General features: G+C 49.7%; 1 protein-coding gene across 3 annotated transcripts in view; it reads right to left on the bottom strand.

Annotated features, from left to right (window-relative positions):
• DNAAF8 (dynein axonemal assembly factor 8) overlaps positions 1–24212 on the bottom strand; it is a 149273-nt gene that overhangs the window by 53158 nt on the left and 71903 nt on the right. For all 3 annotated transcript variants that reach the window (XM_065559812.1, XM_042854127.2, XM_065559811.1), the window contains exons 15-18: positions 21864–22008; positions 18335–18650; positions 16383–16489; positions 11090–11244 (exon numbers count right to left, since the gene is read on the bottom strand). In XM_065559812.1, the coding sequence (XP_065415884.1) occupies positions 11090–11244; positions 16383–16489; positions 18335–18650; positions 21864–22008 (723 nt within the window). The remainder of the gene's footprint in view (positions 1–11089; positions 11245–16382; positions 16490–18334; positions 18651–21863; positions 22009–24212) is intronic.

The raw sequence follows: 24212 nt of genomic DNA on the forward strand, positions 1-24212 counted from the left end.
CGGAGTCGTCCACTGATTGGAGCACTTCTCTACCAAAGGCTGCATCGTCTCTGGCCTGCTGGGTAATTGCATAGTGTGTGGTGAAAGTGTGTATCTATGGAGGATCACGTCGCTGCTCTGCAGATTTCCTGGGTGGGAACCTGCACCAGGAATGCTGTTGAAGAGGCCTGAGCCCTGGTGGGGTGGGTAGTGATTGGGGGAGCAGGCACACCTGCCAGCTTGTAGCACTCACGGATGCAGGACATGATCCATGATGAAATCTTTTGAGAAGAGTCAGGAAGAGCCTTCATTCTGTTCACCACTGCCTCAAATAACTGGACGGACTTTCGGAATGGCTTCGTTCTCTCGACGTAGAAGGCTAGCGCTCTGCGGACATCCAATGAGTGAAGCCTTTGCTCCCTGCCACTCAAGTGCGGCTTAGGATAGGATACTGGGAGGAATATGTCCTGGTTGATGTGAAACTATGACACAACCTTCGGGAGGAAAGCCTGGTGAGGCCTGAGCTGAATACAGTGTAAGGAGATTCTGATGTTAAGGCTTTCAGCTTAGACATCCTCCTGGATGAGGTTATCACTACCAGAAACGCCACCTTGTCTGAGAGATAGAGCAGGGAACACATTGCCAAAGGTTCAAAGGGCGGACCCATGAGTCTGGAAAGGACTGGATTGAGATCCCAAGTGGGGATAGGCTGTCGGACATGTGGGAATAGCCTGTCGAGATCTTTAAGGAAGCGGCTGACCATAGAGTTAGCAAAGACAGAGCGGCCCTCTGCGCCTGGGTGGAAGAAGATGGTGGCCAAGTGGACCCTTATTGATGACATGGACAGCCCCTGCTGCTTGAGATGGAGAAGATAGTCCAGTATAAGCGGTACAGAGGTGAGCGTCGGGGACGAACGGTGCTGCGCAGACCAGATTGAAAATCTCTTCCACTTGGCAAGGTAAGTGGCCCTCGTGGAAGGTTTCCTACGGCCAAGAAGGACTTGTCTAACCGGATCCAAGCAGGAGAGCTCCCTCGGGTTCAGCCATGGAGTTTCCATGCTATAAGGTGTAGTGACTTGAGGTTTGGGTGTTGGAGATGGCCATGATCCTGTATTAGTAGATCTGGGAAGAGCGGCAAGATGACTGGAGCTTCCACAGACATTTCCAGGAGTACTGTGTACCAGTGCTGGCGGGGCCAGGCTGGAGCTATCAATATGATTGAGGCTTGCTCCCTCCGTACCTTGAGGAGCAGCTTCTGGATGAGAGGGATAGGTGGAAACACATATAGGAGATGGCCTCCCCATGGGAGGAGGAATGCGTCCACGATGGAGCCCAGGCTGTGATTCAGGAAGGAACAAAACTGCTGGCACTTCCTGTTGTGTTGCGTGGCAAACAGATCTATCTGGGGAAAACCCCACTGATGGAAGATTGAGTTTGCAACATCCAGGTGAAGGGACCACTTGTGGCCGTGGAATGACCTGCTGAGATAGTCCACCAACTCATTCTGTACTCCAGGGAGGTACGATGCTTGCAGATGTATCCAACGCTCTACATAGAAGTCCCACAGCATGAGAGCTTCCTGGCACGGGGGAGAGGAGCGCCCACCCCCGTTTGTTGATATAAAACATTGTCATGGTGTTTTCTGTCATAACCGATACACATCTCCCTGCTAAGTGAGCTCGGAAAGTCTGGCATGCAGGGCAGACTGCTCTCAACTCTCTGACATTGATGTGGACAGTGAGTTCCGCCTGAGACCAGAGGCCCTGTGTCCTGAGGTCTCCCAAATGTGCTCCCCAGCCAGAGGCTGACACATCCGTCACTAGCGAGAGAGATGGCTGAGGGCCGGGGACGGAGACCCCTGCACACACTACCTGCGGATCGAGACACCGCAGGAAGAAGTTGAGTACCGGGCGAGGCAGGGTTTACAATCTTATCCAAGCTGTCCCGGACTGGCCGATACACTAAAGCTAGCCACGACTGTAGAGGTCGAAGTCTGAGTCTGGCATGCTGTACTATGTAGATACATGTGTCCCAGGAGTTTCAGGCAATTCCTTGCTGTAGTGGTGGGGAACTGCCTGAGACTTCGTATGATGTCACTGAGGACCGAAACCTTGCTTCCGGCAGGTATGCCCTGGCTTGTGTCGAGTCTAGTACGGCCCCTATAAACTCTATCCTCTCAACAGGGGACAGAGTTGATTTCCCCTCGTTCAAAAGAAGGCCCAGTTCGTTGAACATCATTCTTATGAAGTCATCTTGTGCCTCCACTTGAGACCTGGAGCAGCCCTTGATCAGCCAGTCATCGAGGTACGGGAACACCTGTACCTGTTGCTTGCGCAGGAACGTGGCCACGACTGCCATGCACTTGGTGAACACTCAAGGTGCCACTGACAGGCCAAATGGGAGGTCTGTGAACTGATAGTGGTTGTTTTTCATCACAAACCTGAGGTATTTTCTGTGGGGGCAGAGTTACTGCTATGTGAAATTATGCGTCCTTCAAGTTGAGGGTGGCATATCAGTCTCTTGGATCTAATGAAAGGATGATGGAGGCCAAAGAGACCATGCGGAAGAAACGGTTACTCACCTTCTTGTAACGGTTGTTCTTCGAGATGTGTTGTTCATGTCCATTCCAAGCCGGTGTGTGCGCGCAGTGTGCACGCCAGCCGGAAGATTTTACCATAGCAGCGTCCGTAGGGTCGGCTCCGGCGCCCCCTGGAGTGGCGCCTTCATGGTGCTGTATATAGGAGCCAGCTGACCCCCCACCCCCTCAGTTCCTTCTTGCTGATACTCTGACAGAGGGGTAGGAGGGTGGGTATTGGAATGGACATGAACAACACATCTCGAAGAAAAGACGGTTACTCACCGTTGTAACTGTTGTTCTTCGAGATGTGTTGCTCATATCCATTCCATTAGGTGTGTGCGCGCCGCGTGCACGATCGTCGGAAGATTTTCTACCCTAGCAACACCGGCGGGTCGGCTGTGGAGCCCCCAGAGTGGCGCCTTCATGGCGCTGAATATATACCCCAGCCGACCCGGTGCCCCCTCAGTTCCTTCTTACCGCCCCTGACGATCGTTGGAACTGTGGAGCGCGGCATAGCTGTTCTCCACTCTCCCTAGCTTAGTTAGTTATTCGCAGTTATAGTTATAGTTCTAGTGTTCACTGGTGGTGGCATCAGTGAACGCAAGGGAGCGCCACGGTCAGCAGGCCGCAGCGCCCAAATCGAAGGAGGCTAAGCGCCTCGATTTGTTCGGCCGTAAAGTTTACTCAGCCGGAGGACTGCAACTTAGAGCGGCTAACCAGCAGGCGCTCTTGAGCCGCTATAACTTTAACTCCTGGAACTCTATGGGGAAGTTCAAGGAGTTGGTTTTGCTGCAGTTCCTGAGTGCGAGAAGGTGAGTAACCGTTTCTTCTTCTTCGAGTGATTGTTCATGTCCATTCCAAGCAGGTGACTCACAAGCCCAAGTCTAGGTGGTGGGGTTGGAGGTCACTGCAGACTGGAGGACTGCGCGGCCAAATCCAGCATCCTCGCTGGCTTGGTGCGTAATGGCGTAGTGAGCCGTAAAGGTGTGGATTGAGGACCAGGTGGCCGCTCTACAAATTTCCTGTGTTGGGATGTGGGCCAGGAACACAGCTGAAGAGGCCTGCGCTCTTGTGGAGTGGGCCGTGATAGGCGGGGCTGGTACATTGGCCCGACTGTAGCACTCCTTGATGCAGGTTCTGATCCAAGCCGAGATCCTCTGTGACGTAACCGGGAGCCCCTTCCTACTGTCGGCCACAGCAACAAAAAGTTGGGTCGATTTCCTGAAGGGTCTTGTCCTTTCTATATAGAACGTGAAAACCCTGCGAACATCCAGAGAATGCAGCCTGCACTCCTTAGCCGAGGAGTGCGGTTTGGGATAAAAAACAGGGAGAAAAATGTCTTGACCCATGTGAAACGGGGAAACCAACTTAGGTAGGAACGCAGGGTGCGGCCTGAGTTGGACCTTGTCCGTGTGGAAGACAGTGTATGGAGGCTCGGATGTCAGAGCTCTGAGTTCCGATACTCTCCACGTTGATGTGATAGCCACCAAGAACACAATCTTATATGAGAGGTATAACAGCGAGCATGAAGCCAGCGGCTTGAATGGGGGCACCGTGAGGACAGACAGGACCAAATTGAGGTCCCAAGCAGGGACAGGTTGATGGATATGCAGGAACAATCTGTCGAGGCCGTTGAGGAATCGTCCAACAAGTGGGTTTGCAAACACTGAGGTCCCCCCCTCTCCAGGGTGGAATGCGGAGATTGCAGCAAGGTGTACTCGAATCGATGAGAGAGTTAGTCCCAGGTGTCTCAGATGTAGCAAATAGTCCAAGATGAGAGGGATCGGGGCGAGCAAGGGGCCCTGACCGCGTTGTGTAACCCAGAGGGAGAAGCGCTTTCACTTGGCCAAATATGTAGACCTTGTCGAGGGCTTCCTGCTGCCCAACAGGACCCATCTGACCTGATGGGAGCATCGTAACTCCAGTGGGTTTAGCCATGGAGCATCCAAGCTGTAAGGTGGAGCGACTCCAGGTTCCGGTGAAGGAGGCGACCGTGATCCTGCGTGATCAAGTCCGGTAGTAGGGGCAACCTGATTGGAACCCTCGTAGACATGTGTAGGAGAGATGCGTACCAATGCTGGCATGGCCACGCAGGAACTATGAGGATGAGTCGAGCGTGATCTCTGCGGGCCTTGAGGATCACCTTGTGAATCAAGGGAATCGGGGGGAAGGCATAAAGAAGCCCGTCTGCCCAAGAGAGGAGAAGAGCATCTGATAGGGATCCCTGACTGCGTCCCATGAGGGAGCAGAATTGACGACACTTCCTGTTCTCGTTGGAAGCAACCAAGTCCACCTGGGGATGACCCCAGAGACGGAAAATTGAGAGAACTACATCCCAGCGGATAGACCACTCGTGACCCTGGAAAGAGCGGCTGAGAGTGTCCGCGAGCGCGTTGTGCGTGCCGGGGAGGTAGGATGCTATCAGGTGAATTACGTTCTGTACGCAAAAGTCCCATAATGCCTGGGCCTCCTGACAAAGGGGAGAAGAGCGAGCACCACCCTGTCTGTTGATATAAAACATCGTTGGAGTATTGTCTGTGAGGACAGAAACGCACCTGTCCGCGAGCTGGGACTTGAATGCCATGCATGCGAGGCATACCGCTCGTAATTCCCTGACATTGATGTGCAGTGAAAGATCCTCCCTCGACCAAAGACCTTGGGTCCGGAGGTGGCCCAGATGTGCATCCCTGATCCGACGCGTCCGTTACCAGGGTCAGAGAGGGCTCTGGTTCGAGGAAAGGGACCCCCGCGCAGACCACCCGTGGGTTGAGCCACCAATGGAGGGAGTCTAACACCGGACGAGGTAACGTTACCACTAAGTCTAGGGAGTCCCTGACTGACCGATAAACCCCTGCCAACCAAGATTGGAGAGGGCGCAGTCTGAGCCTGGCGTGTCTCACGACGTAGGTACATGTTGCCATGTGCCCTAGTAATTTGAGGCAGCTTCTTACTGTGGTGGTAGGGTAACTTTGGAGGCCGAGAATGATGTTGGACAAAGTTCGGAACCTGGCCTCTGGGAGATATGCTCTGGCTTGTGTCGAGTCCAGAAGTGCTCCTATGAACTCGATTCTTTGTGTTGGAGAAAGAGTGGACTTGGCCTCGTTGATTAAGAGGCCGAGGGAGCTGAAGGTGTGCCTGATGAAGACCACCTGAACCTCCACGAGTGCCTTGGTTCTGCCCTTGATGAGCCAATCGTCCAGGTAAGGGAATACCTGGATCCCTTGCCTGCGGAGGAAGGCTGCCACGACTGCCATGCACTTTGTGAAGACCCTTGGGGCTGCTGATAGGCCGAAGGGTAGAACCGTGAACTGTAGATGAACGTTGCCGGCGAGAAACCTGAGGTAACGCCTGTGGTGAGGGATTATTGCGATATGGAAGTATGCATCCTGTAAGTCGAGGGCGACATACCAGTCTCCTGGATCCAGGGAGGGAATGATGGAGGAGAGGGAGACCATGCGGAACTTGAGCTTCTTGACAAACTTGTTGAGGCGTCGCAAGTCCAGAATAGGTCTGAGGCCCCTTTTTACTTTCGGTATTAGGAAATATCGAGAATAGAAGCCCTTGCCCCGTAGTTCTCGAGGCACCTCCTCCACTGCCCCTGCTGTAAGGAGGGACTGAACTTCTTGAAGGAGAAGTTGCTCGTGAGAGGGGTCCCTGAAGAGGGATGGGGAGGGGAGCTAGTGGGGCGGGAGGGAGGAAAACTGGTTAGAATATCCCTCCTCTACCGTGCGAAGCATCCAAGCGTCTGACATGATCCGGGCCCACGCACGATAGAAGAGGGACAGACGTGATGAAAAGGTAAGGATGGGAGGATCCAGAGATCTCACCGGTAGGCCGTCCTCGACCGAGCCCTCAAAATGGTGGTCTAGGTCCCTGCGGAGGCCTTGGTTGGGTAGAAGACTGGCCGAAGGGCTGCTGTTGTTGACTCCTCCTGCCAGTCCTCGGCCTTCTGCGCAAGGCATCACCCCGATTTTGAGGTTAGTACTGACGTGGGGCCTGCAGCGGCCTAAACTGCCTACACTGAGTAACCGGGGTGTGTAGGCCTAAAGAACGGAGGGTGGTCCGCGAGTCCTTTAGGCTACGGAGCCGTTTGTCTGTCTTTTCTGAGAAAAGCGTGGGCCCTTCAAAGGGTAAGTCCTGGATAGTCTGTTGGACTTCGTGAGGAAGGCCAGAAACTTGAAGCCAGGCTCCGCGCCTCATGACCAGACCAGTAGCCAACGTGCGCGAGGCCGAATCGACTGTGTCCAAGGCTGCCTGGAGGGAAGCTTGAGTAATCAATCTGCCCTCCTCAACAAGGGCCGAGAACTCGGTTCGTGAGTCCTGCGGGAGGAGGTCCGTAAACCTAGACAAAGCCGAGCATGTGTTGTGTCCATACCGGCTCACTATGGCCTGCTGATTGGCAATACGCAACTGTAGGCCCCCTGTTGAATAGACCTTGTGTCCGAAGAAGTCCAACTTTTTCGCCTCTCTATTTTTAGGTGTGGATCCCTGAAAACCTTGTCACTCCCTCTGGTTGGCCGCATCCACCACTAGGGAGTCCGGTGGGGGGTGCGTGTAAAGATATTCATAGCCCTTGGTTGGGACAAAATACCGCCTCTCAGTCTTTTTGGCTGTAGGGGCCAATGAGGCTGGAGTTTGCCACAAGGTGTGGGTTGTGTCCGCAATGGTTTTTATGAGGGGTAGGGCTACCCTAGATGAGCCTGATGGGGTCAGGATATCAATTACGGGATTGGTGTCCACCTCGATCTGTTCCGTCTGTATCGAGAGGCTCTGGGCCGCTCGAGTAAGGAGCTGTTGGAGGAGTCTATTATCCTCTAAAGCCGGAGCAGCAGAAGTTCCCGCTACTGCCTCATCCGGAGATGAAGAGGAAGATGTCCCATGTAGCTGCCCTTCATCTACCACGTCTCCCTCTGTAAGGGCCTGCGGCACACGGTACTCAGGCTGCGTGGCCGGTGCGGGCTCAAGATGCGGCACCGCGGCTGGTACCGGGGTTGCCACCGAACGCCGAGGAGTGCTGGGCAGTGCCTGTGCTGAAGGGAGCAAAGTCCCTGTCGGTGCCGTTGTTTGAGCTGGGGGTGCCGTAATGCCTTGTGGAACACTCCTGTCAGATGGCGGTGCCGGTGGCGGTGGCATTAGCTGCGGTGCCGCAGACGCTGAGGAGACGGAAGTGGTTCGTGAGCGGGGCCCGTACGCCTGACCCACCGACTGATGGTAGGCCCATGGTGTCCAGAACGGCCACTGTGGAGGTGGTTGCCACTCCTGCTGCTGATGCCACTGTGGCGGGTACGGTTGGGCACTCCTACGCGAGGACGATCTGCTCCTCGATCTGTTAGAACGGTAGGAGTCCGCCTCTGAGTCAGAAGTCTCTGGATATGAGGACAGTGGAGGAGCGGTACCCACTGTCGCCGGCAGGGGTGCTCGCGCCGGTGCCGCTAATGTGGCGCTGCGTGGAGAGTGCGGTGAGCGCATTGCCGGTTTACCCTTAGAGTGATACTGGGGCCCGGTGGCAGCCGGAGGTTCTCTGCACCGGTGCGGCGATGCCAGCACCGGAAGGCTCAAGAGGTCTGATGCGGCCTTGAACGCCTCCAGCATCGATGGGAGGCGGACCTCCTCCATCATGTCCGGGGATCTATGCCGTTCCGGACTCGACCTTGCCCTCTCCGGGGCAGGAGTCAACGGGATGGCTGGATGGGTCTGCGGCACGGGTTGTCCCGTAACACTCGTGGACTGCGCCCGACCTTTAGAGTCCCGGTGGGGACATTGTTCGGACCGCGGCCTGTTCTTTTTAGCCGGCACCGGCGATGGAGAGCGGTGTCTTGTCGAAGACAATTTCTTATGCGCCGACTCTCTCCGGGGCCGGGGTCTTGGCCTCATGACCTATCTCCGGTGCCGGGGCACTGCGCACCGAGGATGAAGTGCTGGGTGCCGGCTCTGAAGGTCCGGGATCCGATTGTGGCCTCAGAGCCACCTCCATTAGGAGGACTTTAAGTCTCTGCTCTCTATCCTTGAGAGTCCTGGGGCGAAAAGCCCTGCAGATAGGACACCTGTCCCTTTGATGGGCCTCTCCGAGGCACCGTAAGCACGAAGAGTGCGGGTCACTTTTCGGCATAAACTTCCCGCAGTCCCGACAGAGTTTGGACCCTAGGGGCGGCGAAAAGTTGGGGAAAACTCCCCCAACTGAAACCTAACAATCTAACACTAACAACTAACTAATGAACTATTTACAAGAACTATAGAACACTGCCACGATTGCTAAAGAGCAAGAGAAGTTCCAGCTAGCCGTCACCGGCGGTAAGAAGGAACTGAGGTGGTGGGGGGTCGGCTGGCCCCTATATACAGCGCCATGAAGGCGCCACTCCAGGGGGTGCCGGAGCCGACCCTACGGACGCTGCTATGGTAAAATCTTCCGGCTGGTGTGCACGCGGCGCGCACACACCTGCTTGGAATGGACATGAACAATCACTCGAAGAAGAACTTGAGCTTCTTCACAAACTTGTTGAGTTCTCGCAGGTCTAGGATGGGTCTGAGCCCATCTTTGGCTTTTGGTATTAGGAAATACCAGGAACAAAAACCCTTGCCCTTTTGCTCTTGAGGAATCTTTTCCACTGCCCATAGCAAAAGGAGTGAGTGCACCTCCTGTATAAGGAGTTGCTCATGAGAGGGGTCCCTGTAGAGGGGAGCTGGAGCTCTCTGCCATGTTGGTCCAGAGAGTGGTGAGGGTTCGGACTCAACTGGACCCCAGAGGGGGCAGGGGTCAATGAGACCCTGGGAGGCAGAGGGGCTGAGGTGACGTGGCCGGGTTCGGGTCTCCCTGCCGAAGGCTCCTTGGGCTTGGAAGGGGGAGAGCGACCCCTCTCTGGCCTTTTCTTTTTCTGGGGCACCAGGGACTGAGACGGGTGCCTCACAGAAGATTGTCTATGGGTGGAGCTGTGGCAGTGCCGTAACTTCTTGTGGTACTTTCTTGGTACCGGCTCACGCATCGTCGGTGCCGGAGCACTGCGCACCAATGAGGAGGTGCTGGGCGTGGGTTCTGCCAACCCCGGGTCACATTGTGGCTGGAGTGCTGCCTCCATGAGAAGGATCTTGAGTCTTTGCTCCTGGTCTTTTAAGGTCCTAGAGGAAAACCCTTTGCAAATTCTGCTCCTCTCCTTCTGGTGGCTCTCCCCGAGACACCACAGACAGGAAGAGTGCGGGTCGCTCTTAGGCATAAATTTTCCATGGTCCTCGCAGAGTTTGAACCCTGGGGACCAGGGCATATCCTGGTGCCGGGGGAGCGTTGGTTGGGGGGAGGAACCCCAAAAGGAAACTTATGACCTAACTACTAATACTAAACTAACACTAGTAACTACTGAGAACTAACTATAAACACTAAGAGTGGACACTGCCCAAACGTGCTTGCAAAGCAAGAGCAACAGGTTGTTCCAGCTAGCCATCACTGGTGGCAAGAAGGAACTGAGGGGGTGGTGGGTTGGCAAGGCTCTCTATTGAGTGCCTCCAGGGGGTGCCCAGGCCGACCCGACGGATGCTGCTAAGGGAAAAGTTTTCTGGCACGCACGCACACACCTGATTGGAATGGACATGAACAAGCACCAGAAGAAGAACTATGAAGTGATGCAGTCATATATGGCAAATGAGGAGTATCTTCCGATGACACATTAATTGATTAAAAATAATCTTACAGTGATTTTTACAGTTAGGGACCGATCCAGCTCCCATTGAAATCAATGGCAAAATTCATATTTAACTTTCACAATGGCACAATCTGGCTATTAGTATTCTCTGCTGCTAGGAAGAATGGGGCTTTAATGGGATTTTCCAGCACAAAGGAAACTCAGCTCTGAAAGCAACTGGAGGTGCCACTCATAGCAAAATATCAGAGGGGTAGCCGTGTTAGTCTGAATCTGTAAAAAGCAACAGGGGGTCCTGTGGCACCTTTGAGACTAACAGAAGTACTGGGAGCATAAGCTTTCGTGGGTAAGAACCTCACTTCTTCAGATGAAGTGAGGTTCTTACCCACGAAAGCTTATGCTCCCAGTACTTCTGTTAGTCTCAAAGGTGCCACAGGACCCTCTGTTACTCATAGCAAAAGAAGATGATGTCAGAAGATGGGGAATCCTGGGTGCAGGCTAGCTGGCAAAAGGGTAACAAGCATGAGAAAACCACAAAGCAAAGTTCACCCAAGGGTGAAGCATGCTCATCGCTATAAAAAACATGACTTCCCTTAGTGAGTGCAAGCTAATCCGAGGCCCATTTGGCTTTGTGTGGACTAATAAAATGGCACAGCACATGTCTCTGTTCCGCCAGCCTGGTCCACCTCACAGAGCTGGATTCACCAGTGGCTATTTTGACCACTCTGCTGAGAAAGTCAGCATTGCTGACCATCTCTGGGATTCAGTCATGTCAAAATCAAAACCATTGGGGTTGGAATCAGCCTAACCCATTGCAGCTACATTGTAGGATTTAGCAGGAGCACTAATGGATATGCCATTCAGGATCTGGGAAAGCATTATTCTAGTGACCCTCTGTCCCATACCTGACTTGTTGTCATGCTGAGCATGATGGCTCGCTTGGGAGAAAGTCGCAGCTGCCTGATTCCCTGCAGAGTAAAGCCTCTCTGAGTACAAGTTGAAATCACATCCCCGTATGCATGAGGAGGCACAGCAGGTGACACGACCAAAATGACATCCCCTGGATCAAAGTGAAGATGAGAAGGGCATCAAGTTATTTTCGTGGAAGCTGTTCCATCTCTGCAGGAAGCCTCATGAAATTGGCCAGCCCCAATTTCCAGACCAACCCAGATGGTGACACTACATTCTGCAGTCAACATTAACCCTTATTTGGCCCATCACACCCACATATAGCTGTGGGCAGGATTCACACCATCAAAGATCTTCTTTAAAAAAACAATTATTCTAGAAAGTTTGGCTCAGGTCTATCTAGTAATCTGTGAATTCCTTCTCCATTTGCTGTACAGCTGGGTTTACTGAGGTATGGTTAGAGTGAGTCAGTGGTTCACCTTGGATTAGAATCCCAGACCTCTGTCCTCCTAGCCCTTTGCTGTAATCATGAAACAACCTGGCCTCTGTAACAGGCCAGGAGGAGGCTCTAGACAGGTTTTCTCTATATCGACCTGCTAATGTGCCCTGACTATGGAGGAATCATGGGTGAGAATGTAGTTTTGTCTTCATATCCCAGTTACTGCCTGGCTTTTCTGCTGAGATTGCCAACAAGAAATGGCAATTGTGGTTCTAGATTTTGTGACATGAACATTTCCCCCCGAGGAGCTGGACTGAGACCCAGCATTTGTTAGCCTTTGAACAGTCATCCGCTGGTATTTTAGTTCACCACTGGAGTCCACCAGATTTGCACCTGTACCTTGGAAGCAGAAGGCTCTGTATCCCATTGCGAGTCCCTTTGGTTTTCCAATAGCCTTACCAATACTGTGAATCTAAGTGTTCCAAAACAAATCAACACCAAGAGAGAAAGAAACAATAAGCTTGAAATGACAGCTGGAAGAAATGGGGTGGTTTGCAGTGCACTTTGCAAAGTCTCAGTAAGGGTTAGTTCGTAGGATCAAAGCTAGTTTGGAGCTACTGTTGGGCCTGTTGTATCTGAACTGCCAAATTTCAGGGACGTGGGCAGTCCTGATAAGCTTCTGGCCGACGTCTAGTTAAAACAGTACCCTTTTTCATAAATAACCCCTATTTTGGAATGAATATAGGACTGAAATTAACAAGCATATCTGCTATGGTTCAATATAGCCTGGACCTGAAGAAGTGATCTGTGTAGCTCGAAAGCTTGTCTCTCTCACCAATAAAAGATATTACCTCACCCACCTTGTCTCTCTCAGTTAATGTGACTGGCAGCTGCAATTGATGGTTGCACTGTCCATTCTGTATGGGGGTGTGACGGGGTGGTCTGCCCCTTAAAGGTGGTAGTACCTAGTGGTCAGCCCACTCCACCAAATGGAATGGCCCTTTAAGGGTTTAAAAGGTCCGATATAAGGATCAAAGGGGATATGGAGAGAGAAGAAGAATGAATGGTGCGAAGACCCTACAGCTGGCTAAATTACAAGGAGGGCTAGGCTTCTGCTATGTGGAGAGGGGAAGTGATTGTTTGAAGCACAACCCTGGCTCCAGGAAGAGGGCTGGGTTGTCTTTTGAATGAGGACAAAGAACTGACCAGGACTCTGCTAGGCCTCAGAGAAGGTGACCTGGGGCAACTAACAAAGTATGTCACCCGCTGTAGAAACTGTAATAAATTAGACCCTACGAAGGGGGAGCATGTTCCTGAGCAGGGATTCTTCTACCTTCCCACCACCCCAAACTCGCTCCTCACCCGAGTGGTCAACTAGTTACAGCAATGTTGCCAATTTAGTCATGTTCCAACTAGATCTAGATGTTTTAAAAAATTTCTAATTGGAAAACAATTCCATTTAGTTGTTGGTTGGAAATCTGAATTGAAATGGAAATATTACTATACACTTTAAAAGCAGATATATGATCAAATACTTGTACCTGAAAAAACATAATAGGCTTGAAAAGTCTGAGCAAAGATGAGCTTCCTCACACAGCTGTGTTTGTTCTGACAATATCGGCACGTTCATTTCGGCGATGTTGGCGATGTTAGCCAACCTAATAGTTTCAAATGATGATTTATAAACAACAATAAATCATCAGAAATTCAAATGCTGGTGTTTATTGGTGTTTTCTGATGTTAAAATGTGGGGCCAAGAGGTAGCACCGAATCACCTTGCTGATGAAAACATATAAAAATTTAGCCTTTGCCCTCACAGTCTCACCCCTCGGCCCTCAACCCCCTGTAAATTCGAACATTCCCTCTAATTTCAGCTCCTGGGGAAAGCACTGTTCCTGAGCCAGCCTAAGGCTAGTAGTGGATTGAAAGAACCAGAGGGAAGGTGTGGAGTCCAGTGGCTGAGCCTCAAGGGATGTGCTGGAGAGGATAACCCCTTGACAGGGTGTGACTAGCTTATTCCAAGGCAGGCTTCCAGAGAGCTCAGTGAGGGAGCACAGTGGCTCCTCTCTCCAATACTCCTGCATGCTGTCCCCTCCCAGAGAATATCTTCAGCTTCTCTTCCAGAAGGCATGATGCACCACCCATCCGTTTGAAGAGCAAAGGTTGGGTGCAACTTCCTGAGCCCAACAACCACAGATGGAACCACAGCGGGGGGGCAGCTCAGCAGCCCACATTGCACGTGAATCATCAGTGGCCATAAAAAAATAGGGAAACAGGAAATCTGGCTCAGTCCATCAGCAACAATCACCACCTGCCATCATCCCCACCCCCGAACGTACAGAGTGGAAGGGTGTCTGCCAGAGGAACTTGCTCAGATGCTAGCGTTAACATACATACTTACATTGAATGCATTTAAAAGGTAGGCCTCATCTTTTCTTGACTTTTATCTTCCTTCCTCTCATTCTCTCCCTCACTTTCCCTTCCTCTCTCATCTTTCTGGCTCCTGTTTCCATTCTCCCCTCCAATCCACTTTTCTTTGGCAAATTAATTTCCAATTCCTCTTTTCTATGCCAGAGCATCCTCCTCCTCCCCTGTCCTTACTGTCTTCTCACTGCTGGTTGGAGGGCTCCTATACCCCTCAGTTCCTCCCTGCAGGGCTATCCTTATTCCCAGGGAGCAGAGGTAGGTCAGCAGTGCTCTGGTAGCACAATCTCAAAACCACTCCTCCTTTGGAGAGGGCAGAAAGATTTGCTGTCCCTGACCCCACAAGAGGAGGCCACGGGGCCAATGGCTCATCTACCTCACACACTCTCCTCCTGAGCATATATTTCCCAGGAAGATGGGCTCTCTCTGTTCGCACTTCCTATATACTGTCACTCCTCTATAGGGCTGCTGGAGCAAGTTCTCAGCCAGCTCTTTAGGGGGAATACAGAAATTGGGAGCCTACACCTGCAAAGAGGAGAGGGGAACGTGGGAAGGGAGAGGAGCAATGCCAGAGCCAGTTAATAGTAGCTGCTCCCTTTGCATCTTTCCAGATGACTGTTTGACCACCTAGTCCCTGGCCCTAGAAAGGCCAGGACCATGCATGTGGGGTTGTTTGAACCATTTAACTGCACTACCTATGTGATTATACCCCAGGCTGTGAAGAGGACAGGCAGATGGTCTGTAGCTAGGTAGACATGCAATTCAAGGACACTATTAACCCCCATAGAACTGTTCCTTCACTAAGTAAGCCCCAAGAATAAAAGGTTTCCTGTTTTAGAGTCCCTCAGGCATGGTCTAGGAGACCTGTTGTGACAATTGGACCTACAAAGTGTATCCCTATGAGCTCAAATGTAAAAAGTATGTGAAAGTTCATAAGATGTTACAATAACCATGAAAAATAGATCAAGTTGTTTACAACCCTGAATGTTGTAACAAGTGCAAGAGAACCAGACAAAGAAGCTGGATTAGACTAAACCAAAAAGTCCATGTTGATATAATCCAAGGACTGTTGAAATTATGCCTTGTAAAAATAGAAGATGTGGACCCAGAAGTTAATAGACCAAAATTGGTGTAATGGATATTAGGCTTAATGGGTGGATAAAATAATGAGGGGGATGAATTATGATGCCTACTTTCCCCCTTTGTGGGTTTTTTAAAAAGTGATTTTGAAAGAAGACATGTTCACATCAGTTCAGTTCATCTCTCCCTCTCATATCCCATCCCACTTTGCATCCCAGCTCATCCCCAAAAGTGCCAGCACTTCAATTCATCTTGGCTCATCTAAAGGATTTTCTTCCTGAGAGGAAGGCCGGCTGGCCATAGTGCTGTTCAAGGAACTTTGTTTTCAAGCATGTAAGATCCTGCATTGTTTTCCCTTCCCTTGTGCTATTTTCTGCTCCCCTCCCCCTTTCTTTCCTTCTATCCTATCTCTCACTCTCTTGGCTTTTCATCAAATCCTGAAGTCAACTATGCTGTATTCTTCCAAGCCTGCCTTGTCTAAGAATAAAAGATCCGATTAGATGACATCGCTGACTACATTGTAAACCAGGATCCAAGCATCAGGTGTTGTGGTCGACTTGCCAGCCAAAACCATCCACTCGTAACTAACCAGTAGTCCAGTGTTCGTTCCAAAAACACCAACTGGAGCTATATCTCACCCATCTTTTCTATTCTGTTTCTCCTCCACCATGGGTCTGTCTGCTAGTTAAGACCAGGAAAAGTAAATGACCTGGACACCTCAGGACTGAGAGTAAAAAAAACCCTCTTGTTTTTACCAAAGAAAGGCTGTTCTGAAAATAAGAGACACTGATATTTTGCCTCCAAAAGGAGAAAGGATTTAAAGGTTTTGACTAAGTTTGTTTTGCATAATCATTCAACCAAAGTTCCAATCTAAATGCCTGTTTCGATATCTTGTTCTTTCTAATCAATCAATAATTTTTTAATTTGAATGAACACTTTTGGGTGTTTGCCAAGTAACCAAGTAAAACCAAGGCCTATGTTTAAAATAACCTGAACCTTCCTATCATTGTTTAATGTTGGACAGTGAAAGAGTTTATAAACACTTTAACTCTTTAGGCCTTGAGATCAATATCCGTACAACAGCTACTAATAGCTACTCACATGGAGCGGACAGGGAAGGCCATGACATTCTACTGTTGCTTCACATTGGGCAAGAAGCACCACATGTTTCACAAACTAATTCCTGACTCTTGTCCCCCTGGCCAGGACCCGGCATTGAGGAGTGTAATGGGAGCAGGACCACATGAACATGTGGGGCAGGAGTAAGATAACCAATAACACCCTCTGCTATAGTGAAGGAGCCTGGAACACATCTGAAACCTCAAGGTTTGCTCCTTAGAAATGACCTTTGGTGGTAGAGACCAGTGTTGCAGGAGGTCTGGACAGTGCCATGTCCTGGAGATCAGCCCTCTCTTGGTCAGCATTTGCTCTATTAGATGAAGGACTCTGAGGTCTAAGGAAAAACAACAGAAAGAGTGAAAGCTGTTAATATTAGACCCAGACGTTGGCACTTCTTAGCTTTACCCACTAACCCCAAGGAGATGGAGGCTGCTTTTGTAGAACTGCTTTACTGCCACTTCAATCCCCTGTCTGTGACATCAGAGCATGGGCCACCTTATGGGGTCTTGGGTTTGTACACAGACTGGATGTTTTTCTACATTGCAGCTTCTCTCTCCAGCTCTCTCTGTTCAATTAAAAGTGGCTAATGCAATGCGGTCAGCTTGGCACGAAAATTTAGGAACTGAGAAATGTCGGGCCATATCTCAAATGTTCTTCCCATCCTGTGATATTTCAAACCTGCTACTCACTAGTGAATATTTAATCAGACTGTAATTGGGGAGAAACACTTTGAAAGCTATTATAAACTGGGCCTGGCAGTGATGCCCAAGGGCAGTGAAATATCCAATATTCCTTCATTCCAGAAGGGAACAAATTATAGCAGGATGAACCCAAATTGTGGTTTCAAAAGCCAAGGGACTGACAAAAATGCAAACTGTAATCTGGGAATCACGTGGCCAGGCCTGCTAAGCACAGACTGCTAATGCAAGCTTGCCTGCCTACCGCCTTCCTTTGAGACGTCTTGAATCCACAGGAGGATGACAGTAAGAGCTGTTGGTTTTCTTGAGGAACTGAGCTTGGAGATGGAGTTTATACTCTTGCCAGCTAAGCCCTCCTATTGGACCAAACTCTTAGCATTGTTTCGCTATGTTACCCTAAAATAACAGAGTTCCCTATTGGTAAGGAGGCGAAGGACCCCAATAAAAAAAACAAACTTTGTCAAAGGGAATTTTTTAAAGTCTTAAAGCCAGGCAACATTAATTCATTTCAGTGTTAAAGATCATGCAGAGATAACTCTGCCAAATAACATTACGGTAGAAATTAACCCTCAAGGAGCAAGGGAATTAACTCAGAGTGGCTGCGATTTGCCTCAATGCAGAAAGGCAGCACTAGGCCCATGTGCTGTCTAATCCCCATCCTGGTGCCACAGCAATAGCTCTACTTTCACAGCTTCAGAAGGGATCTTTCAGGGTTTACATGGGACTTCTGGAATCAGGGGAATCTCAGCACAGTGTAGTTCAGCAGGGTAACATTAAAATAGGGTTACCATTCGTCCGGATTTACCCGGACATGTCCTCCTTTTTGTACTAAAAATAGCGTCCGGGGGAATTTGTAAAGCACTCACAATGTCCGGGATTTCCCCCCTCCCCCGGCAGAGCAGACCGAGCGGCTGGGAGGGCTGCAGGAAAGTCCCGGGCTGGACTCCGGAGCAGCTTCCTCCTCCCACCCCCCCCTCCCTGTGGCACACTGTTTCTACACCATCAGGATAGGTACATTGAATCTAAGGTTGAATCCCTTTTGGAGTGGCCCTATTCTCCAGGGTAGAGTTTCCAGTGGGCCTCCTCTCACAATGTTTCCATCATCTCAAATAAGTCCTGGTCCCACTATCGTGCATCTCCTCACACTAATCACCAAGGCTAAAGGCCTTCTCAGCCCCTCCGTTTTCATACACTCTTGTCAGTTGCAGAGGACGCAGCATGGTGAGAGAAGGAACAGACCAATTTTGCAAACACTAATAGTAACACATTTTAAAATGCAGAAATAGACTAGTGCTCCCAACCAGCACTGCCTCTAGCTGGGCCTCTCTGCTGAGGACTGCGCTGAAAAGACTGACAAAACTAGCTAATCTCCTGGGGACCCTTCAGTAGTGCAAGTCCTGCACTCCCCACCCCACCCCATCCCCACTCCCACCCCCACTAGAATCACAGGATCTCAGAAATGGGCAGTATGGGATTGTCACCTTGATTTGTTATATTTGCAGGCAGGATTCTGGACACCAACATGAAGCACCTCGTCACAGCATGCTCTCCCTCCGAACAAGAGGCACAGCTCCCTGTGCACCCGGCTGTCTGTGTGGGGCAGGTAGGCGAGGGGCTCAGCTTGGCTCTTGCAGTAGATGGCATTGATGGAGCCGCAGTCTGTCATGTTGGCCAGCTGTGGATCCGAGGGCCCTATGATATCTTGCAAGGCGCTACGTGCTTTTGGCCCTCTCAAGCCTAAAACCAGCACAAGTGGTGCCTTGCTAGCCTCTGGAGCGTAAGTAGAAGGCAGCTTGTCTGTGAAAGATAAACACGTGTGACTAACGCATGGAATCACCCTTTCCAGGTTCATTCATTCCACTCAAGGTCTCTTCTCAGTTCATTACTCAGCCTAGATGACTGACAGTTTATCAGTGCTGTCTCTAGCTCCCCTTCCACATTTGCCAGGCTAACCCCTGTTTCTCATTGGGTCTCCGCCCATCTCTGGAGGCTCTTGCTTTGGCACTGCTGGTTACACTGGGAGATCAGAGCTGCGATCTCTTCCCCTTCGCAGGCAGGGTCTGGGTGCCTTGCAAATAACACACGAAAGCCCAGGTTCTCCCACTGGTTGGCAGCTCAGGGAGGGAGGAGAGAGGCGAGGAATGACCTTGAAGCAGCAGAAGGAGATGGGGTCCCTCTGTGGCCTGGTCCCCACTCCTGCTGAGCCCTCCACACAAACATGCCTAATTAGGGCTGGCTCCATGCGGTTTGTGGAGCCAGGGGGCATTGCTGCAGCAGCAGGCTCCTGTCAAATCCGGAGGGCCAGATCCTCAGCTAGTGCAAATTGGAACAGCTCCATTTAAGTCACTGATAATTTTCGCCAGTTGGGGATCTGCCCTGATAATTTTCCCAATGGAAACCATCATAGTAGTTAATGCTGCTAAGTCTGCATGATCACACGCTGGAGATTCTGCACAGATATGCAAGGCTGAGTGAGTGGCTCTCACTGAAAACCATCAAGCCCAAAAGTTCACACTTCACTCAGAGAGGGTTGGTGGGGTTGGAGGGTGGGAGAGCATTTGGGCCGGGGGACCAGGTTGTTTCCTGGTCCCTTCCTTAGCAATAGAAGAGCCAATGAGGGGACCTCAACTGGGAAACGTGAAAGCTTTGCCAAAACTCCATGCAAACTGGTCAGGATCTGTGCTGCGTGGGGAAGGAATGACAAGGAATGACATTTAAAAAAATACTTGACCATCACTTCTTTCTTTCCCTGCTCTGGGTTCCCTTATTTCTTGCCACAGAGGAGGACCCACAGGAGAGCTCTCTCCTGCACTCTGTGGCAAATCCTTCTCCAAGCTCACAGTCTCACAGATGGATGGAGATCGCTAGGCGTGGGCAGGAATGAAATCCACTTTGCTTCTCCACTGAACCCACTGCTGCCATTGGGCAAGGAAGGGCTGGATACCACCTCCTCAGCACTGGGGTTTAGATGCATCTAGAGTCAATGTATGAGGCCAGAAGGGAGCACCAGATCATGTAGTCTGACCTCCTGCATGTCACCAGCCACTAAATCTCACCCAGTTACCCTGTTTTGCAGCCAATGAACTGGATTAGATTAAAGTATTATAGCCCTCTGGAGACTAAACTATTAGAATCACAGAACCATAGGATTAGAAGGGACTACAAGGGTCATCTACTCTAACTTCCTGCCAAGATGCAGGATTTGTTGTGTGCCACATGCAGAGAATAGGAGGGATCGAGGTGCACCAGTGTCCAAGGGCCCTGTCATGGCAGGGAATTGAGTTGGTGAGATATACCCAGATGAACCTAGCAAGCAACTTGTGCCCCAGGCTGCAGCGGAAGGCAAAAAACTCCAAGGTCATTGCCAATATGACCTGGGGGAAAATTCCTTCCCAACCTGAAATTCAGGATCAATTTGACCCTCAGCATGTGAACAAGACCCACCAGCCAGGCATCTAAGAAAGAGAATTCTCAGTACCATCTCAGAGCACCGGCCACTGTCCAGTGTCCCATTTCCAGCTATGGCCATCACTGATGCTGCTGAGGAAGGAAAAAAATAAAAACAAACCCAGAACACATTTTAGGGGGGAAATTCCTTCCTGACCCTTGCAGGAGACTGGCTGAAATCCTGAAGCATGAGATTTAAGACCTGATTACATGAATTCATGTAGATGAAATGGAATTGTGACCTCAGGCACTATAAAGCACGTAAATAAAGGAGGAAGTGGCTGAAAATACTTTAAACCAGAAATATATTTGTATTTTTTTCAAGGTTCAAGCAAAGTTCAGTTTTCAGACCTGTGTTGTGGATCTCAACTCAAATACATCCTCCATCCATATACAGAGCACCTCCATAGCATGCGCAGAGAGCAAAGCATTGGGGGCAGATCTGCTGTATGGATGAGAAAGCAGAACTCTGCTCATCTTCTGTTATTGATTGATGATTTTATGGCTTTCTGATTCACTTACAAAGCTCTCCATTTGCTTGTACCAACATATTACATATCTACTGCTGAGACAACTGAAACAACAATCACAATTATGAGCCAGTCTGGACCCACTGTTTTCAAATGTGACAAGGCAGCAGGGAGACTGCAGAATTTTTCTCAGTGATTGAGCAGGTCTAGACTGAATTTCCACTGAGCTGAAAAGAACACATGTTTCTCTCCCTCTCAGTCTGCCAATATCCCAGCCTGATGTTACACACAGGACTTCTAGGAGAGCTAGCCTGTACAGAGGCAATTCCAGAACTTTGCAGTTATGTGATAGCTTCCATTCTAGGATCTTGAAGAGCTTAAAATGTAATTAAGACTCGCATGCTCCCTGGGAGGTGAGTTTTATTATGCCTGATTTACTAATGGGGAAACTGAGGCACTGAGCAGCTAAGGCTGATATTTACAAACATGGGTGCCTAATGCTATGGATTTAGGGCCAGATTCTCAAAAGTATTTATGCATCAACATCCCATTGAATTCAATCAGAATTAGGCACCTAAATACCTTTCAGGATCTGGGCCCAAGTGTCTAACTGCAGGCGTCCATGTTTGGCTTTACCGTTAGTGCCTCATTTTCTCTTCAGTGCCCTCCGAAGTTAAAAGATGTGGCAGAAGCCACTTGGCAAACCATGACATTCTGGATGGTGGGTCACCCTACAGAGCAGTTGGAGAAAGGCCAGGTAAGCAGCCCCAGATTTTGCCGTTTCCTGTCTCAGAGAGAAAAGTTGGGGCTGCCTTCTACAGAGAAATAAAGGCCAGAGAGAACAGCAGTGTGGTGACATGAAGAGTATCAGGGAGTAAAAATAGAGGAAATGGCAAAAACTTGCCAAAACTTAACACCGGGGACAGATAGAAGGGGACAGGGTATAATCTGACTCCAAAGGAGAAGAGAAAAGCTTGATTGTGGTCATGCTCATATCCCCCTTGAAGTCCTCTTCCTTTTGAGCAGGGATGTGCAGGTCTGTGAGCTGCTACAGTTAAATGGGTGCAACTTTTGTATGTAGATGAGGCCTTACCTGTGCTAGCGAGCAGCATGCTGTGCTGTGGATAGAGCAGGCGGAGCCCACAGATATCCAAACCAGAGCTGAGGATCAGCTGTAACATGTGATGGACAGCCAAAGGAGTTCGGAGTAGGGTTTCAAACAGCAACACCACAGCAACCTGAACAGTCAGGTAAAGAGTGCAATGGAGGAATGGGTCAAATAGCTTCAAACGCTCTTAGTAACAATGGTGAGATTTCTCTCTCTAGAGCAGTGATACTCAGACCTCAGTGGTTCAGGAGGCAAATTAGCAATCAACATTACCCAAAAGAGCCACAGTACTGTGAATTCATTGTTTAATTTACTATAGTACTATATATTCATATTTAAACAGTATGATGGGGAAATATTTAGGGTTTTATATATATATATATATATATATATATATATATATATATATATATATATATATATATATATATATATATATATATATATATATAATTCTTATAAACTACAATTGGTTAATGACATCATAAAAGCATCCTGATTAACCAATCTAAGTTATTATCCAATAATGAAATTACACAGTGTTTTAATATCATGTGTTGCAAAGAGCTGCAGAGACACATCAAAGAGCCACTTGCAGCTTGTGAGCTTCAGTCTGAGTATCACTGCTCTAGGGAGAACCAGCCATTCACATCAATTGTACAGTGATATCTCTTCTCCTCTTCAATAATCCCCATGCCTTAGGTTATGTCCACATACTTACAGTGGAGCATAGAGTACAGGAACCTACATGTGTAGCTACACACAGCAGTGAAAGGCTCCAGCAATGGGGAAAGGCTCTGGTAGCAAGGAGCTGCTGGAGTCCTTCCCTGCTGCCTTCCCCTACCAGATCCTCTTCTTTCTGCCAGAACTTTTCACTGCAGCATGGAAAGTCTCTGGCAAGGGGGAGGCAGTGGAGAAAGGCTTTGGCAGGGGAGAGGCAGCGCTGCCCCCACTGCCTCTCCCCTGCCAGAGCCTTTCACTGCAGTGGGGAAAGGCTCCAGCAGCCAGGAAGAGGTGGGACACTAGACAGCTAAAAATACCAGTATAGATGTTGGAGGCATGTAGAGAGCCATGTAGAGTACACACCCTGGGGGTTCAGGTGGGCAAGACCTTGCCTCTACCCTACTTGCCTAAGCCGTGCTATTTATACCCACGTTAGCAGTGTCTGTACTCTACATGCTGCCGTAAGTGTAGATGGACCTTTACTTACATGGTAAAATCTTTGGGGCAGAGACTGTCTCTTTGTTCTGTATTTGTCCAGCACCTAGCACAATAGGTCCCTTTAGCATTTACATAATCAGAAATATAACTAATTAATAACATAATATTTTCTGTGATCTGAACTACTGTACTTTGTCTTGTATTAATGTAGCAGGGTGATCACCCTGCTCCGGCCCTGGAAGGGTAAAAGCAGCCCTAGAGAGTGCTGCAGCAGGGTAAGAGGGATTAAGAATGGCTGGGGAAGCTGAGTGGGTAGCTGACCACAGCTGTGGCTGGCTTAATGAGGGCCCAGCTGGCCCTTATAAGAGGGCTGTGGGCCAAAGGCTAAAAGACACTCTTTCTCTGTAGATGTTGAGAGGGATGGGCCTCTGTTGGGAGCTGAGCAGGGTACCTAAAGTGGAGCAGGGCTGGGGAAAGGCCAAAGGAGCTGGGGAGCTCTGGCCTGGAAAACCCTCAGGCTGCAGGCCTTGTTAAAGGCCAAGAAGGTACTGGGGTTGCAATGGGGCAGCCCAAGGGTAGGCAGAGGCAGCAGATCCAAACCCTACTTGCCAATGATGAATGGTAATTATACTGAAGTCTGCCCCAGTGAGTGGAGGCTAGATGGTGACTAGCAGTAGCCCAAAACTGAGGTGAGGTGGGGATAGGGGGTTGGGAGTTCCCTGGGGAGGGGAGACCCAGTGAGACTGTGGGGTGCTGCAGGGGGCAGAACCCTGAGAGAAGAGGCACTGGGGCCAGCAGCAAGCAAGACACTGGCCTGTAGAGGGTGCTCCTGAGTGGACAGAGCTAATTCCCAGGATGACCAGCAGGAGGTGCCACTGGTGAGTCATTGCCCTGTTACAATTAAGTTGTAGATTCTTTGGGGCAATGAATTAAATTTATCTAAGGCACTCTTTACCTTTTCAGTATTAAAGAAATATTTTCAAATAATATTAGACTAGATGGCTTTCTTCCTAGATTTTTAGAAATTATAAAATCCACACTAGAAGAGCATTCAAAAACAGGTACACCAGGTATCCTGTAATATATCTATATTTTAAAATCTGTTTTCTAGATTAGTCCCATTCATCCCATTTTAGATACAGAGTACTGAAAGACATCCAGCCTTGTACTGAA

The sequence above is a fragment of the Chrysemys picta genome, chromosome 10 (assembly GCF_011386835.1).
Source record: "Chrysemys picta bellii isolate R12L10 chromosome 10, ASM1138683v2, whole genome shotgun sequence".
NCBI classification, from domain to species: Eukaryota; Metazoa; Chordata; order Testudines; family Emydidae; genus Chrysemys; species Chrysemys picta.